Below are 16,769 nucleotides of genomic sequence, written 5' to 3'. Positions count from 1 at the left end.
CAAAATAAACCCGGGGTCTGGGATTCGCTGTACCCAACCTCTCCCCCCCATCTACGAGTGAGGCAACGATTCTTCCGTAATAATTGTGGTACTTGTGAAGCGCTTACTATGGCCAGGCACTATACTAAAAGCTGGGGTAGATAAAAGTTCAGCAGGCGGGGCCCAGTCCCTGTCCCATATGGGGTTTGCAGTCTTAATCCCCATTTTACAGACATGAGGCCCAAGGTCACCCGGTAGGCCGGGGTGGGGCTGGGATAAGAAACCAGGTCCTTTTGATTCGCGAGCGCACGCTCTAAGCCACGTTGCTTCGAGCCGCTTCCAGCAGTGGGGTGAAAGGGAGTTTTTGTTCCAAGTTCTGCTCTGAAAATGCCTGAGTCCTAAGGATTTTCAGCCCCCAAGAGATTGGTCCCTTGGCCATTTCTCTGAAAGCTGTCTGCCATAGACGCGGCCTGCGAAAACCTAAGCAAACTTAAATCTGGCTTTTAGAGGCTTAGTTAATGGCTTCATTGATGAACTTTAGCCTTGTCTTTCCTACATTTACTAGGCGCTGGAGTAGACACATGCCAATCAGATCCCACATGGGGTCCCGATCAATCTCCATGCTACAGATGAGGTAACTGAGGCCCAGAGAAGTGAAGTGACTTGCCCAGGGTCACACGGCAGACAACCGGCAGAGCCGGGATTAGAACCGAGACCCGTGCTCTATCCATTAGCGCACACTGCTTCTCGGAGGCAGTGAGTGATTTGGAGGCTTCTCTCTGATGAAGCTCTCCAAGCTGGAATGATAGCAGCGTGGCTCAGTGGAAAGAGCGCGGGCTTGGGAGTCAGAGGTCGTGGGTTCTAATCCCGGCTCAGCCACTAGTCAGCTGTGTGACTTTGGGCAAGGCGCTTCACTTCTCTGTGCTTCAGTTCCCTCATCTGTAAAATGGGGATTAAGACTGTGAGCCCCACGTGGGACAACCCTGATTACCTTGTATCCCCCGCAGCGCTTAGAACCGTGCTTGGCACATAGTAAGCGCTTAACATTACCAACATTATTATTATTATATCAAACCTGACCCCAGAAATTATAGAGAGCGACAAAGTGAGCCCCCCTTCCCCTGCACAAATCCCGATCCCAAGGGTCCCAACCTATGTCTCTGCAAATGTTAATGATCAACTCCATATCAGCATCTGAGTCATCCACCAAATATCCACCAGATAGCTTGATTAAGGGATTTAAGTCATGTTTCCTTAAATCTTCATCGAACACATAGCATGGCACCTGAGAAGGAAGGAAAAAAAAAAAATACTGAACGAAAGGTGAAAACCGTGCTGAATGCATCCCATTACAGACTTCATTTTGAGAATTTTGATTCTTCAAGTACAACAGTGTGGTTGCACAGACAGTTACTCTGCCGGGTAAAAATTTTTTAAATTATTTTGCAAGTCAAAACTGGATAGACTAGAGGTGCAGACTCAAATAAGTCTACATAAAACACGGGTTCAGTTCTACAGCAAGCGATAAATGGCAGGCACAGTAACAACGAGAACAGTAATTAGGTGACAGGCACAATAACTCAAATTTTAAATAAAACTGTGGTTAAGGCTAAAGGAAAAAAAATGGAACAATAATTATGCAAGCAGCTCTAACAGTAAAATCACTGTAGAAATAAATCTGAGTTTGGGGAACATTTAAGCAGAAGAGGAAGACAGCAAGATTTGGAGCTATCTGAGGGGTGGATTGTGCATAAAATTTTCAAAACTTTGCTACGAGCTCCTGTTTGGCTTCGCTATTTTTTTAAATAGTATTTGTTAAACACTTACTATGCGCCAGACATTGTAGTAATCGCCGGTATAGATAGAAACTAATCGGGTTGGCCCCAATCCATGTCCCATGTGGGGCTCGCAGTCTTAATCCCCATTTTGCAGGTGAGGTAACTGAAGCTAGGTGACCTGCCCAAGGTCATGCAACAGCCAAGTGGCAGGGACGGGATTAGAACCCAGGTCCTCTGACGCCCAGGCCCATGCTCTTTCCACTAGGCCTGCTACTTCTCGGCATGAACTGGGGATTTCTCTCACATCACAGAAAGTTTGTCTGACTGAAGAAGTGATGGATAACGATGCTAAGGACGGTCAGGTTATGTCTGTCAGTATGAAGATATTTTACCGAGACAAGTTAATTTTTTTCCATTTCTACCCCAAGACAGTTATGACCGCGCTCGCTTTAATGGTGTTAAATGGCATTTACACTAAACGTCTAAACGCTTTAATGGCATTATTTCTTGTTGAAATACGTGCTAAGTAGATACGCGGTTAGCAGATCGGATACAGTCTCATCTCACGCTCTGCTCCCTTTCTGTCTTATCCCCATTTTACAGATGAAGACACTGGGGCCCAGGGAGATCAAGTGACTTGCCCAAGGTGACAGAGCAGGGTGGCAGCAGAGATGGACTAGTCTCCTCAATCTCCAGATTACCAACTTGTGTTCTATCTACTAGGCCATGCTGCCTCCTGTGAGCAGGAGCGGATTTCTTCCAATGGGATGGTGGGACAGTCTAGTGGAAACACCACAGGCCCGGGACTCAGGAGATCAATCAATCGTATTGATTGGTACCTTTGGCCAGAGAGGTGACCGTAGGCAAGACACCTGATCGCTCTGGACTTCAGTTTCCTCATCTGTAAAATGGGGATAATAATACTCACCTCTCCTTTAGGCACACACACCTTGTGAGGTTGAAATGAGAAGACTGATGGGAATGCACTTTGGAAATGTCTAAGAGTACTATACAACTAACATGGTTTTAGTAGTAAAAGTAGTCATAGAATAAGCAAGTGGGTTTAAGGACTCCTATCTTTATGTGCTTTCAGTATAAGGGGGACAGTGTGTTCCCAGGCCTTTCCTGAGTGAGCTGTGCTTTTATGAGATGCTATTTTTAAGACCTAAGACATATTTGACTTTGGTAATATTTGACTTAGAAGGGAGCCCACATTTGTGGGAATTTTCTAACCCACTAACCTTTCCTTCTGCAACTTTTTTTTCCTCCCTTAGAGACCACATCATGATCACACAGCTCTGCTGACCTAATAATGTCACAAGGAGATCAGCAGGTAGCTCCCTTTAATTCATTATGCCAAATCTAAATGAAAAATTCACTGCTCTCATAAAGGACTCATTCACTTATGGCCATATACAAGCAGTTCGTAGAACACTGAAGAGGGCCATAAATGTGGACATTTGATATCAGGCCCGTCCCCAAACCCACAGCACTTACATACACGCCTTTAAGTTATATATTATAAATTACCTATTAATTCATATTAACATCTGTCTCTCCCTCTAGACTGTAAGGTCATGATGGGCAGGGAATGTTTCTGCTAATTCTGTTGGCTTGTACTCTCCCAGCACTTAGCGGAAGGCTCTGCGCATAATACGTGCTCAATAAATACGGTCGATCGCTACATAACTGGAAGCAGTAGCCCTCCGGTCCCGCTGCATTAGACTATAAGTTCTTTGAGGGCATAGATGGTGTCGACCAACTACCAAAGTTAAACCTTACTTTCCAAATGCTTAGGATAAGTGCTCTACAAATTTGGGCTCTATAAACACTGATAAGCACTTTCTAGCCCCAATTCTCAATAAGCCTGCATTCAACTGCCTTCTAGAAATGATATGCCTGTCAAAGGCAAGATAAACCAAACTATCATTCAACAGCCAAAAACCCGGTTGAAAAATAAAATCCAGGGCTCTGACACCTCCAATGAGACAGAGTCCACCCTCTAACCTGCACTAGAAAGAACCTCTGAAGTCGGCCGGTCAGGCCCCACGCTTTTAGCAGAGAGTGGCTTTTTCTTTCTTTTAATATCTCCAATCAATCCACCAATTGATCATATTTATTGAGTCCTTACTTGTGCAGAGTACTGTACCACACGCTTGGTGAGTACAATACAACAACATAACAGACACATTCCCTGCCCACAACGAGATTACAGTCTAGAGGGGGGTTCCACCACACCTCCTAAGCACATCTCTTCCAAGAGGCCCTCCCTGAATAGGCCCTCCTTTCCTCTTCTCCCACTCCCTTCTGCGTCGCCCTGACTTGCTCCCTTTATTCATCCCCACTTCCAGCCCCACATCACTTATGTCCATATCTGTAATTTATTTATTTATAATAATGTCTGTCTCCCCCTCTAGACTGCAAGCTCACTGTGGAGAGGGAATGTGTCTGTTACATTTTTATACTGTACCCTCTCAAGCACAATGCGCTCAATAAATACGACTGGCTGACTGACTAGCCAGTCCTATTTTCTTATTTCCTTGAGTCCTTCCTTGTGTCCAACCTAAATCTCCACTGCTTTCCTTTAAGCCCATTTCCTCATATTCAGGCTCCATGTCTTTAATGCCCACTCTGGAAAACCAACTACCTTCTCACTTCCAGGTGGTCTAAATAATAGGATATAAACAGGGCATTTCTCAGCAACTGATCCCACATCCTAGAGTTTGATTTTATCTTCAAAAATTAAAAATAATCAGGGCGAATCTGTTCTTGATCGTTCCCAGGGCTGGCTATCTAGTTTGTGGCTCATTAATTCACCTGGAGAAGTAATGTGGCCCAATGAAAAGAGCTCAGGCCTAAGGATGAAAGGATCTGGGTTCTACATCTGACTCTGCCACTTGCCTGATGTGTGACCTTGGAAAATAACTTCACTTCTCTGGACTTCGGTTTCCTCATCTGCAAAATGGGGACGAAGACTCTGAGCCCCAAGTGGGACATGGAGTGTGTCCAACCTGATAAGCTTCTATCTACCACCTTCCCCTCCCCACAGCACCTGTATATATGTTTGTCCAGATTTATTACTCTATGTATTTTACTTGTACATATTTACTATTCTATTTATTTTGTTAATGATGTGCAATTAGCTTTAATTCTATTTGCTCTGACGACTTGACACCTGCCCAGTTTTGTTTTGTTGTCTGTCTCCTCCTTCCAGACTGTGAGCCCGTTGTTGGGTAGGGACTGTCTCTATATGTTGCCAACTTATACTTCCCAAGTGCTTAGTACGGTGCTCTGCACACAGTAAGCGCTCAATAAATATGACTGAATGAATCTACACTGGCACAGTGCTTAGTGTATTGCCGGGCACATAGTAAAGGCTGAAAAAAATACCATACAAAGGGGCAGGGAGAGGAGTGGAGCTGAATAATAGTATACTACCCAAAAACAGCTTAGGTGAAGCCTGTGGAACACATTTCACCTTTACAAGCGCACACCCTAGCTGTTCAGAGTTTGGTGACTGTTGACAATATTCTCCCCAGAATTTAAAAAACAATGGTTCACTGATCTTTCATCATGCTATCTGACACCGTGATTAGAAAACTAATCTGATATTCCAAGAAGGCAAAATCATCCTAAAGCCCATACAATGGTAAAAAGATAGTACAGGCTATGTGAACCATTTAAACACCCAACAACAAGGGGTGGTTTATCAGGCTAGGATAGCCTGATCCAATCTGGGCTAAGAAGGTCAAAGGAGAAACTGAAGTCAGAAAATAAAATTGGAGCCAGCTGTGGCCACACGGCTACGTACTAGAAAGTCTCACATCCGCTGCGCTCTTTTTGATTGTGTTAATCTGCTTCTAATAAAACTAGTGCGGTAGGCTGGGAGTCAGAAGGACGGCGTTCTAAACTTGCTTCTCTGCACCTCACTGTCCTCATCTGTAAAATGGGGATTCAATACCTGTTCTCCCTCCTATTTATGCTGTCAATCCAAAGAGGACCAGGGACTGTCTGATCTGATGATCTTGCATCTCCCTCTGCCCTTACTACAATGCTTAGCACATAGTAAGCACCCTCTGAGCCCTAATTCTCTCCATCCATAAGTTGTTTAAGGTCCATAACAATTCAAATTCCAATTTGTACTAAGAAGGTCTCTGGTCTCCCCCACAATACGTTTAGCTTCTTCGGGGCAGGAAGCGTGTCTATCAACTCTACTGTATTATCCCAAGCGCTTAGCATGCAGCTCTGCACACAAGAAATGCTCAATACTATTCACTGACTGATGACAAACCATTTAAAATTGCCTACTGAGAGAGCAGTATGCTAAAAAAATCTTATAAGGCAATTAAACTGGCAAGAACTAATACCTTGGGTTTGGATATCAGCCATAACTGCTCGCTAAAAATGAATACTTCAAACCAAGAGAGCTGCTACAGAATTTCAAAAATACAGGCAATATAAAACCTGTTTACCTCCTTTTTCGCTTTGGAGAGGTCTTTTTTGCAGACCGCTGAAGTCCTCCATTCAAAGTAATGTCCGCAGTCTGTTGATGTTACAAATTCAGGAGTCCCCTATTTTGAAAGATCATAAAAGAGTACAAATCAGTATTTCACTTTTAAATTTCCAAGATACTAGACACTGAACTGTGATACACAAGAGGAATGATGCTACAGACGGAAAAAACATCTTCAGAATACAAACCCATACACCTCAGCCTAGAATTCACAACTTATTTGAATGCCCCAAAAAGCCCAAATTTTAAATCACTGAAGACTAGTCGCCTGATTTGGTTTCAAATCATGTCGTTAGGTCAATGGCAAAAGTACCCCTGGATTTCTAAGGTGGCAGTTAAAGATGGGGTTACCTGGTTCACAAAACATCTTTCCTTTCAAATTTTCAGATTTTTTTTTTTTCCTCCTCGCAATGCACTGTCCAAGCTAATCAAAAACTACTTCTTAGAGTTCATGAAAGAGACCCATTTTACCAAAGGTTCATCCTTTAGGCGCGTTTCAGGTTTCCCATTGGGAAAGAGATAGAATTTCCGACCTAATTTTAGATTGCTAAAATGGTTCACTGTATCTGCTACTACCCTGCTACTAAGGGGATCCTCTTGACTGTGAGCAAGGAATGTGTCTGTATGTTTTTGTATGGTACTCTCCCTAGCACTTAATACATTGTTTCTCACACAGTAAGCGGTCAATAAATACGACTGATTGAATGAATGAATGGATCACGTCCAACAGATATGACCATATGGACACCTCCACGCTTTACTCTTCCGTCCTTAAATTCTGCAGGCATCTAATCTGAAATTTCTTCAATCTGGTTAACAGCTAAAATTAAAACACCAGCTGGACTGCCTTCTAAAAGAGGTATCTGGTAGTGACAGCCATGCACCGGAGTTCAAAGGCTGTGCAATTTTCAAACCGTTTGACACATTAGATTTGGGGATCTGTTTCAGTGCAAAGTTTTGGGGTGGAGAATCGAACGTTTGACACCTCCATACAAAGGTGCACTGAATTTTCAAGAGAGCAGAGGCTGGAGTTTTGGCTAAAGCCATCGCTCAATGGATAATTACACCTGAATTGACACGAAGAATGTTTGGGGAGCTTAGTGAGAGACTCTCATCTGGTCAGTGAGGGAAACAGGTCAGACTAGTGAGCTGCTTATGGGCAGGGCAGGTGCCTGCTAATTCTGGACGGCAGAGTACTCTGCATTTAGTAAGTACTCACTAAATACAATTGACTGATTAGTGCAAAAACCAAATTTTCTGCTTTACAAAAGCAAAGCCACATTAATGTTCAACAGAGCGCTGCCTTGCCCATTTCCACTGCTGCATAAGTGACAAGGCCGTGCAGTGCAAATCTGTGTAAAGAAAAGGCAGCTTGTTCTAGGCTCCTTATAGAACTGGGTCCTCTCAACACATGTGGAAGGCTTGGGAGTCAGAGGTCATGGGTTCTAATCCCAGCTCCGCCACTTTTATGCTGTGTGACTTTGGGCAAGCCGCTTAACTTCTCTGTGCCTTAGTTACCTCATCTGGAAAACGGGGATTAAAACTGTGAGCCCCAAGTGGGACAACCTGATCAACTGATATCTAGCCCAACACTTAGTACAGTGAGTGCTTAACAAATATAATAATATGATAATGATAATAATAATAACAATAATAAACAGCAAGGTTAGCCTCTCTCAAGTACATATGGCAATGGCTCCAGAAGCCCCTTTCCCCTCCTGGACACTCCCAGTTACATTAAAAAAAATACAAAATAAATGGAAAAGTCCAGAAGGGAAAAGGGCTTTAAGTTATTTTACATATAAAGTCACCCCCTCTTCTCTCCCTCTATTCCTCAGTTTTAAGTAACCTGCCTTATTACTAAAAAAAAATGTACATACATATGCATGTAAATTTTATATACACATAAATAGGACAAATTATTCACAGCAAAGAAAGAGATGTCTTAATATTTACTAAGACAAATATTTATTTATATTAATGCCTGTCTCCCCCTCTAGACTGTAAGCTCTTTGTGGGCAGGGAATGTGTCCATTATACTGTATTTCCCCCAGCGCTTAGTGCAGTGCTCTGTGTACAGTAAGTGCTCAGGGAACGACTGAACTGACTGATTTAACATGTAAAAATAACTTTAAATATCCACTGGAAATACACTAGTGCTGACTACTGGCTTAGCAGAGAAGCAGTTTGGCATAATGGATAGAGCATGGGCTTGGGAGTTAAAGGGTCATGGGTTCTAAATCCAGTTCCACCACTTGTCTGCTGAGTGACCCCGAGGAATTCACTTCACTTCTCTGGGCCTCAGTTACCTCATCTGTAAAAAAAAAAATGGTGATTAAGGGTGGGAGCCCAATATGGCAGACTGCGTTCAGCCTGGTTAACTTGTATCTACCCCGGAGCTTAGAACAGGGCTCGGCACATAGTCAGTGCTTAACTAGTAGGATAATAATAATTACAATAATTATGACAGTACTTGTTAAGTCTCACTTTCTCTGATCTCATCAGGCTATTTGCGAGACAACTGGTAAGATACCTTAAGTCACTCTCTGCCCTTCTCCTATGGGCAGGCTGCTGGGACCCTTGGAATTTCTCTAGCCACACCTGGGGTGGTGTTTGCTATAAGGTGGGAGGGGGGAGAAATCAATCAATCATATTTATTGAGCACTTACTGTGTGCAGAGCACTGTACTAAGCGCTTGGGAAGTACAAGTTGGCAACAACTTGTCCAGGAGAAAGGGAAGGGAAAGCTTATTGCAACAGCATGAGCCCCAAGTTTCTGGAGCTGGTTCCTCTATATTCAACCTACCCCTCCTCTCTTTAATTTGACCCACGAGCAGTAATGAACTCTGGACCCTGAAATGCTGTACCATTCCTCCAGCGCTTAGTACGGTGCTCTGCACACAGTAAGCGCTCTTTAAGTACCATTCATTGATTGGGTCTGAAAAAAACCCTTTCCAAAAATCCACCTCAAGAGGAGACAGATTGGACCCAATAATAGCATTCCTTGCATGGTGGGGGGGTTGTTTAAAGGCACTGTTTTAACACAATTATAATTATTCCGAGCTTAAAGCTGCAGACTGTAAGGTACTTGTGGGCAGGGGATGTGTCTACCAACTCTGTTACATTGTACCTGCCCAAGCGCTTACTACATGCTCTGAACACTGAAGCGCTCAATAAATTCCACAGACTGCTATTCAGAGAAGAGAGTACTAAAAATATAAAAGTCAGTCTTTACAGCGCAACGCTATTGCTATAAACCCATAATCATCATCATCATCATCAATCGTATTTATTGAGCGCTTACTATGTGCAGAGCACTGTACTAAGCACTTGGGAAGTACAAGTTTGCAACATATAGAGACAGTCCCTACCCAACAGTGGGCTCATCCATCACCTCAAATTCCAGTCATCTGCTGTATCTATATTTTTGGGTTTGCACAAAAATGCGGTTTTAGGGACTTTCTTGTGAAGCATCAGAAAGCTAGGCTGCAAGCTCGCCGTGAACAGGAATGCGTCTACCGACTGTTGTATTGTACTCTCCCAAGTGCTCAGGACAGTGCTGCACACAGGAGAGCTCAGTAAATACCGCTGATGGTGACGATGAAAAAATGAGGGAAAACAGGGGCCAGTGTTGACTAACCAATGTTTTTCCACACAAGAAGCTGATGCTACTCATCACCAGATGTGAAGCCCCTTGCTGGACGCAGGGAGCCGTTGTGTTGAATTCCAGGAGGTATTTAGATCTACTCTTCAAAGACGAGTCACCTGTTGGACAGGGAGAACAAAAGGGGAAAAGGCAAACATGACTTTCTGAGCGCATTTTTCACATCCAAAGTCAAGCTGAGTTATGCAAGCTAGCGGAAATGCTACGGCAAATGATGGGGTTATTTGCTCCGTGTTTTACTTTGTGGCAAACGCTGTGCTAGGCGCTGTAACCGGTGTGTGAAAATCAGATCGGATACAGCTCCTGTCCCACCTGGGGTTCACAGTCCAAGATGGGAAGAGGGACGAGAGACTCTGTATCTCTGTTATTCAGATAAGGAAAACTTAGATAATACATTTCTGTTACAACACCTTATTTAAGGGCAGTAAAAATTCCCATCTGGAAAATTCCACTAACCAGATTTTTCCAGGAAAAGAGCAGTAGGGAAGCAGGAAGGCCTGGTGGAAAGATCGTGGGCCTGGGGGTCAGAAGCCCTGGGTTCTAATCCCAGCTCCACCACTTGTTTCTTGTGTGACCTTGGGCAAGTCACCATTTTTCGGTGTCCATTACCACGTCATCATCATCATCAATCGTATTTATTGAGCGCTTACTATGTGCAGAGCACTGTACTAAGCGCTTGGGAAGTACAAATTGGCAACACATAGAGACACCACGTCTGTCAAACGGGGATGAAGACGGTGAGCCCCACGTGGGGCACGGACTGTGTCCAACCTGATTAGCTTGTATCTAACCCAGTGTTTAATATAGCACCCGGTACATAGTAAGCTCTTAACAAATGCCATTAAAAAAAGAAAGAAAGTGTATAAATATTAAGGGAGTAAACTCAGCTCAGCTCTGGGAGAAATGGGTTCAGTGTTCCACTAAATACTACCTGAAGTATTTCTTTTTTTGTCCAAGCCACTGAATTTTGAAAGCGCTCTGCTTTAGATCGGTCACGTGACAAACGTTACCAGATTTCAATAGAATAAAAAATCTGAATTCTCCAGAACACCTCAAACCAGAGTAATAAAAGGTTGAAGAAATTTGAACAGAGGTGCAAATATTTTTACAGTCTTTTTTTGATTCTTTAGTGAACTGTTCATCTTTTTGCCCATGTGAGGTTTTTGGGTTAGGCTCCTCTGCCATGTGGCTGGTATGTTGGGACTGTGGCTAGTATGACTATGGGATAGTCATACCTCACAGACTATCCAAAGCAGAGTGAAATAATAACAACAATAATAATTATAGCATTTGTTAAGTGCTCACTATATGACAGGCACTGTACTAAGTGCTGGGAAGGATACATGCTCATCGGGTTAGACACAATCCCTGTCCCAGGTGGGGCTCACAGTCTTGATCCCCCTTATAAAGATGAGGTAGCTGAGGCACAGAAGTGACTTGCCCAAGGTCACACAGGAGATAAGGGGCGGGACCGGAATTAGAATCCATGACCTTCTGATTGCCAGGCCTGTGCTTAATCAATACTCAATCCAAACTAAAGCTGGATGAGGTTTGGCCCATAATAAGGAGCTCCGTCAAGCTGCACTGGAGAACTGGAGAAGCAGCGTGGCTCAGTGGAAAGAGCCCGGGCTTTGGAGTCAGAGGTAACGGGTTCAAATCCCGGCTCAGCCACTTCTCAGCTGGGTGACTTTGGGCAAGTCACTTCACTTCTCTGTGCCTGAGTTACCGCATCTGTAAAATGGGGATGAAGACTGTGAGCCCCACTTGGGACAACCTGATTACCATGTATCTACTCCAGCGATTAGAACAGTGCTTGGCACATAGTAAGCGCTTAACGAATCAGTGCTTAGAACAGTGCTGTGCACATAGTAAGGGCTTAATAAATGCCATTATTATTATTACTATTATTATTCTCTGGGCCTCAGTTACCTCATCTGTAAAATGGGGATGAAGACTGTGAGCCCCCCGTGGGACAACCTGATCACCCTGTAATCTCCCCAGCACTTAGAATAGTGCTTTGCACATAGTAAGCGCTTAATAAATGCCATCAAAAAAAAAAATTGGACCCTTCTGTTGGAGCATTTTAGCCTTTCCACTAGAGTTACAAAAGCAGTCCGTGAGGGCCCTTGAGCTTTACTACTTCACAATAAAGACCCCCTCGGGGATCTTCCCAGTTCTCTCCACACGAGCACCTCTCCACAAACATTTTTCTTGAATCCAGCCCTTTTCTCCAAGATACAAAGATGGGAAATGAAAGGGGGCTGGGAGGGGGGACCTAACCAAAAATCAACCTTCCAAGATAGGGACATACAGACGACACCCCACAAAGTGAAGCAAACAAGCTTGCTGGGGGGAGGGAAGGGGATGTGCTTATCGACACTGTCATTTTGTACTCTCCCAAGTACTTAGTACAGTGCTCGGAATACAGTAAGTGCTCAATAAGTATCACTGATGGACTGAAGTGTGGGCGGAAAAATACACCAGAACGGAAACCCATCCACTGCTTTCACAATCCTCATGCTTTGGTCTTCCGTTTTACACTAGCTGCTGAGAACTGGAAGGTCTTTTCTGTTCATGTTCATTTAATTATCAAATTCTCTCCCTTTGCAGCCTGCTGGTAGCTTGTACAGTGCTCGGAATACAGTAAGTGCTCAATAAGTATCACTGATGGGCTGAAGTGTAGATGGAAAAATACACCAGAATGGAAACCCATCAAAAATTAGGCTTTGGTCTTCCGTTTTACACTAGCTTCTGGCAACTGGAAGGTCTTTTCTGTTCATGCTCATTTAATTATCAAATTCTCTCCCTTCACAGCGCTGCTGGTAGCTTGTCGGTCTTCTGAATAGGTTCCCTCCTTAGACTGCAAACTCCAAGCGGGCAGGGCACAATTCAACCAACTCTCCTTTACTGTACTCTCCCGACCGCTCAGAACAGTGCTCTGCACGCAGTAACCGTAATAAATACCACTGATCAATTAAACATATCAGCCATACTCCCAACATACTAGCCACATGGCAAGGGAGCCTAACCCAAAAACCTCACATGGGCAAAAAGATGAACAGTTCACTAAACAATCATTTCACTAGCCACAGAGAGGAAATACCCAGTGGGTCTGGGAATTGGGAGATTTGGGACCTAATTCCAATTCTACCACTGGAATCCTGAAGGTCACTCAATTTCCTCTCCCCCTTTAAACTCTGAGCACCCAGTGGACAGGAAAGGCGTCTACAAAACTCCGTTTTATTGTATGCGCCCAAGCGCTTTGTACAGTCCAGTAAGTGCTCAATAAATACCGCTGATTGATTCATTTTCTCTTCTGCAAAATTGGTTTAATAATACCTGACTCTCCCTCCTTCACAGAGATTTTCTGAGGACAAAATGAGACAGGGAATGCAAGCGCTTCAAAACCCACCACTTGACTGCTGCGTGACCTTGGGTGAGTCATTTCACTTCTCTGTGCCCCGTGATCACATCTGTAAAATGGGGATTAATAATGCGAGCCCCATGTGGGACATGGACTGTGTCCAACCTGACTAGCTTGCACCTAACCCAGCACTTAGTACAGTGATTGGCACATAGAAAGCGCTTAAATACCATTTAAAAAAAAAAAAAAGACTAAAAAATATTCACACCTCTGTTCACCTTTTATTTTTGAACTACAGTTTGATCTACAGTTTGGGTCTAATTAAAGTCATTTTGCTCTGACAACTCAACCACACGAATGAAATTGAGTAAAAATTAAGTCTTCCTTGATTTCTCCCCCACCCCAAAAAGGATAGATTTGAATGATATCCAAAGATCCACTCAAGGTAATACTCAATTTGTTTATCTAAAACAGAGCCAACATTTTTGTGATCAAAACAACAGCTCCAACTGAGAGGCTGGATTTTTATAAATACAATAGGGCCTAGGAAGTTGAGTGCTAATCCTGTCAAAGTTCTGACATTAATTCGATCCCAGCTTCATCCTGGTATCTGCAGACCAAAATGGGTACTGAGAAGGACCGTAAATATGTGAAAAATGACATTTCTTTTAATGATGTCCACAAATTTCATTAATAAGATCTTGCAAATATAGATTCAGACATTAAAAAAAAAGACTTCACTGATTCAATCAACTGTATTTACCGAGCGCTCACTCTGTGCTGGGTACTATACTAAGCGCTTGGGAAAGTACAACACGGAATCGGTAGACACATTCCCTGCCCATAGTGTTGGGTAGGGACTGTCTCTGTATGTTGCCAACTTATACTTCCCAAGCGCTTAGTACAGTGCTCTGCACACAGTAAGCGCTCAATAAATGCAACTGAATGAATGAATGAATGAATAGTGCTTCATGGAGCAGCCAGTGACAGCTGAAAAGTCAATTCTAGAATCAAATCCTAGAATTTTCCTCTGCATGTGACCTGTTCATTTATGCAAAAATTTATTACAAATAATTTAAATGGGTAAGTACTCTAACCAGAGTTTTGTACTTAATAATAATAATAATGGCATTTATTAAGCGCTTACTATGTGCAAAGCACTGTTCTAAGTGCTGGGGAGGTTACAAGGTGATCAGGTTGTCCCATGGGGGGCTCACAGTCTCAATCCCCATTTTACAGATGAGGGAACTGAGGCACAGAGAAGTTAAGTGACTTAACCCAAAGTCACCCAGCTGGCAACTGGCGGAGCCGGAATTTGAACCCATGACCTGTGACTCCAAAGCCTGTGCTCTTTCCACTGAGCCACGCTGCTTCTCTTAAAACATCTGCTATGGCAGGGGCTTACAAGTATTACTGACCAAATACAAAAGACACCCCGCTTCGACTTAGCAAACCAAAGATATATAAAACTTTGGTTCCAACGTAGATTTGGAAGAGACCAGAAAGAGCACGGGCTCTGGAGTCAGAGGTCATGGGTTCAAATCCCGGCTCCGCCACTTGTCAGCTGTGTGACTCTGGGCAAGTCACTTCACTTCTCTGGGCCTCAGTTCCCTCATCTGTAAAATGGGGATTAAGATTGTGAGCCCCACGTGGGACAACCTGATCACCTTGTATCCCCCCAGCGCTTAGAACAGTGCTTTGCACACAGTAAGCGCTTAACAAATATCATCATTATTACATACCAGCCCGACCGCGGAGTAACAGGAAATAATTGGTTTCCATTTCCTGAGCCGGTTTGACACCCGCTGGCACCCCCTCCTCGGAGTCGGAGAGAGCTATTTTCAACCTCTTCTCTCATTCAGACTCGTGCTCGGCCCGGTTTTTCTGGATCCTTTCCCAAGGTCGGGAAAGGGGAAGGGATCCTCTCTGGTAGAAGTCACTCTAATCTCATATTAACTGGCTATAAACACATCATCTAAGGCTATGTAGTTCACTACAGAAACATTTCTTTTTCCAGTTTTAAGAACCTAAGCTATGATATGATGCATCTGCAACTTTTCAAATTCATTCTAATCTCATATTAACTGGCTATAAACACAACAGCTTAGGGCTATGTAGTTCACTACAGAAACATCTTTTTTTTTTTCAATTTTAAGAACCTAAGCTATGACATGATGCATCTGCAGCTTTTCAAATTCCTGAAGGTGGAAGAAACTGAAAAGGCAGAAAGGAGGCTGAGGCAGCATGGCCTAGTGGATAGATTTCGGGGCTGGAAGTCAGAAGGACCTGGGTTCAAGTCCCAGTTTCGCCACTCGTCTGCTGTGTGACCTTGGGCTAGTCACTTCTCTTCTCTGTGCCTCAGTTCCTTCATCTGTGGGACACGGACTGTGTCCAGCCTGATGAACCTGGATCTACCCCAGCACTCAGTACAGTGCCTGCAACATAATAAGCGCTTCAATACCATTAAACCAATAAATGGGAGTGTACACAACTGCCAAACTGGGCTCACCTGACAGGGATTCCCAGGACTCTGATCCATCACTGGTATGCACTGAGCACTTACTATGCTCAGAGCACTGTACTGAGTGCTTGGGAGAGTAGCGTGGCCCAGTAGAAAGAGCGCGGGCTGTCACGGGTTCAAATCCCGGCTCTGCCAACTGCCAGCTGTCTGACTTTGGGCAAGTCACTTAACTTCTCTGTCCCTCAGTTACCTCATCTGTAAAATGGGGATTAAGACTGTTGAGCCCCCCGTGGGACAACCTGATCACCTTGTAAACTCCCCAGCACTTAGTACTGTGCTTTGCACATAATAAGCGCTTAATAAATGCCATTATTATTATTATTATTATTATTATTATTATTATTATTACTACAATACACCAGAATTAGCAGACAAGTTCACTGCCCAAAAATTGAGGACTTATGTGCAGAGCACTGTATCCTTGTTCTCTAGGCTGTAAGCTCCTTGTGGGCAGGGAATGTGTCTGTTTACTGTTATATTGTACTCTCCCAACACTTAGTACAGTGCTCTGCACGCAGTACGGATTCAATAAATACTAAATATAAGCCCACTGTTGGGTAGGGATTGTCTCTGGTGCCGAATTGCACTTTTCAAGGGCATAGTACAGTGCTCTGCGCCCAGTAAGCGCTCAATAAATACGACTGAATGAATGAATGAATAGATATGTAAAAATATAAGGACTGAATGAATGAACTGGGAGAATACAGGACACCAGAATTAGCAGATTGTCAGATTTCCTCACCCGTAAGGAGTTTACAGTCTAGAGAGGCGCTTACAGTGGGATCAAGATAATCACAAAACTGGCTACAAACATGCCGGAAAAGATAGGCTAGTCCAGCCCCTGCCTCTAGGCATTTAAATCTGATACACTCAAAGGACAAATCACCCAATTAAGGACAATCTGCATAACATCAACCCATTTCCCGTGAAGCCCTTTGTGCCAAGCACTGT

General features: G+C 43.7%; 1 protein-coding gene across 1 annotated transcript in view; it reads right to left on the bottom strand.

The window, feature by feature from the left end:
• IGF2R (insulin like growth factor 2 receptor) overlaps positions 1–16,769 on the bottom strand; it is a 140,415-nt gene that overhangs the window by 93,785 nt on the left and 29,861 nt on the right. The window contains 3 exon segments of the mRNA XM_038742552.1: positions 1,132–1,264; positions 6,230–6,328; positions 9,910–10,034. Of these exon segments, the coding sequence (XP_038598480.1) occupies positions 1,132–1,264; positions 6,230–6,328; positions 9,910–10,034 (357 nt within the window).

Source organism: Tachyglossus aculeatus, chromosome 2 (assembly GCF_015852505.1).
Source record: "Tachyglossus aculeatus isolate mTacAcu1 chromosome 2, mTacAcu1.pri, whole genome shotgun sequence".
Lineage (NCBI taxonomy): Eukaryota > Metazoa > Chordata > Mammalia > Monotremata > Tachyglossidae > Tachyglossus > Tachyglossus aculeatus.
Note: the sequence above shows the minus strand (reverse complement) of the source record. Positions and strands in the feature narration are given on the sequence as shown.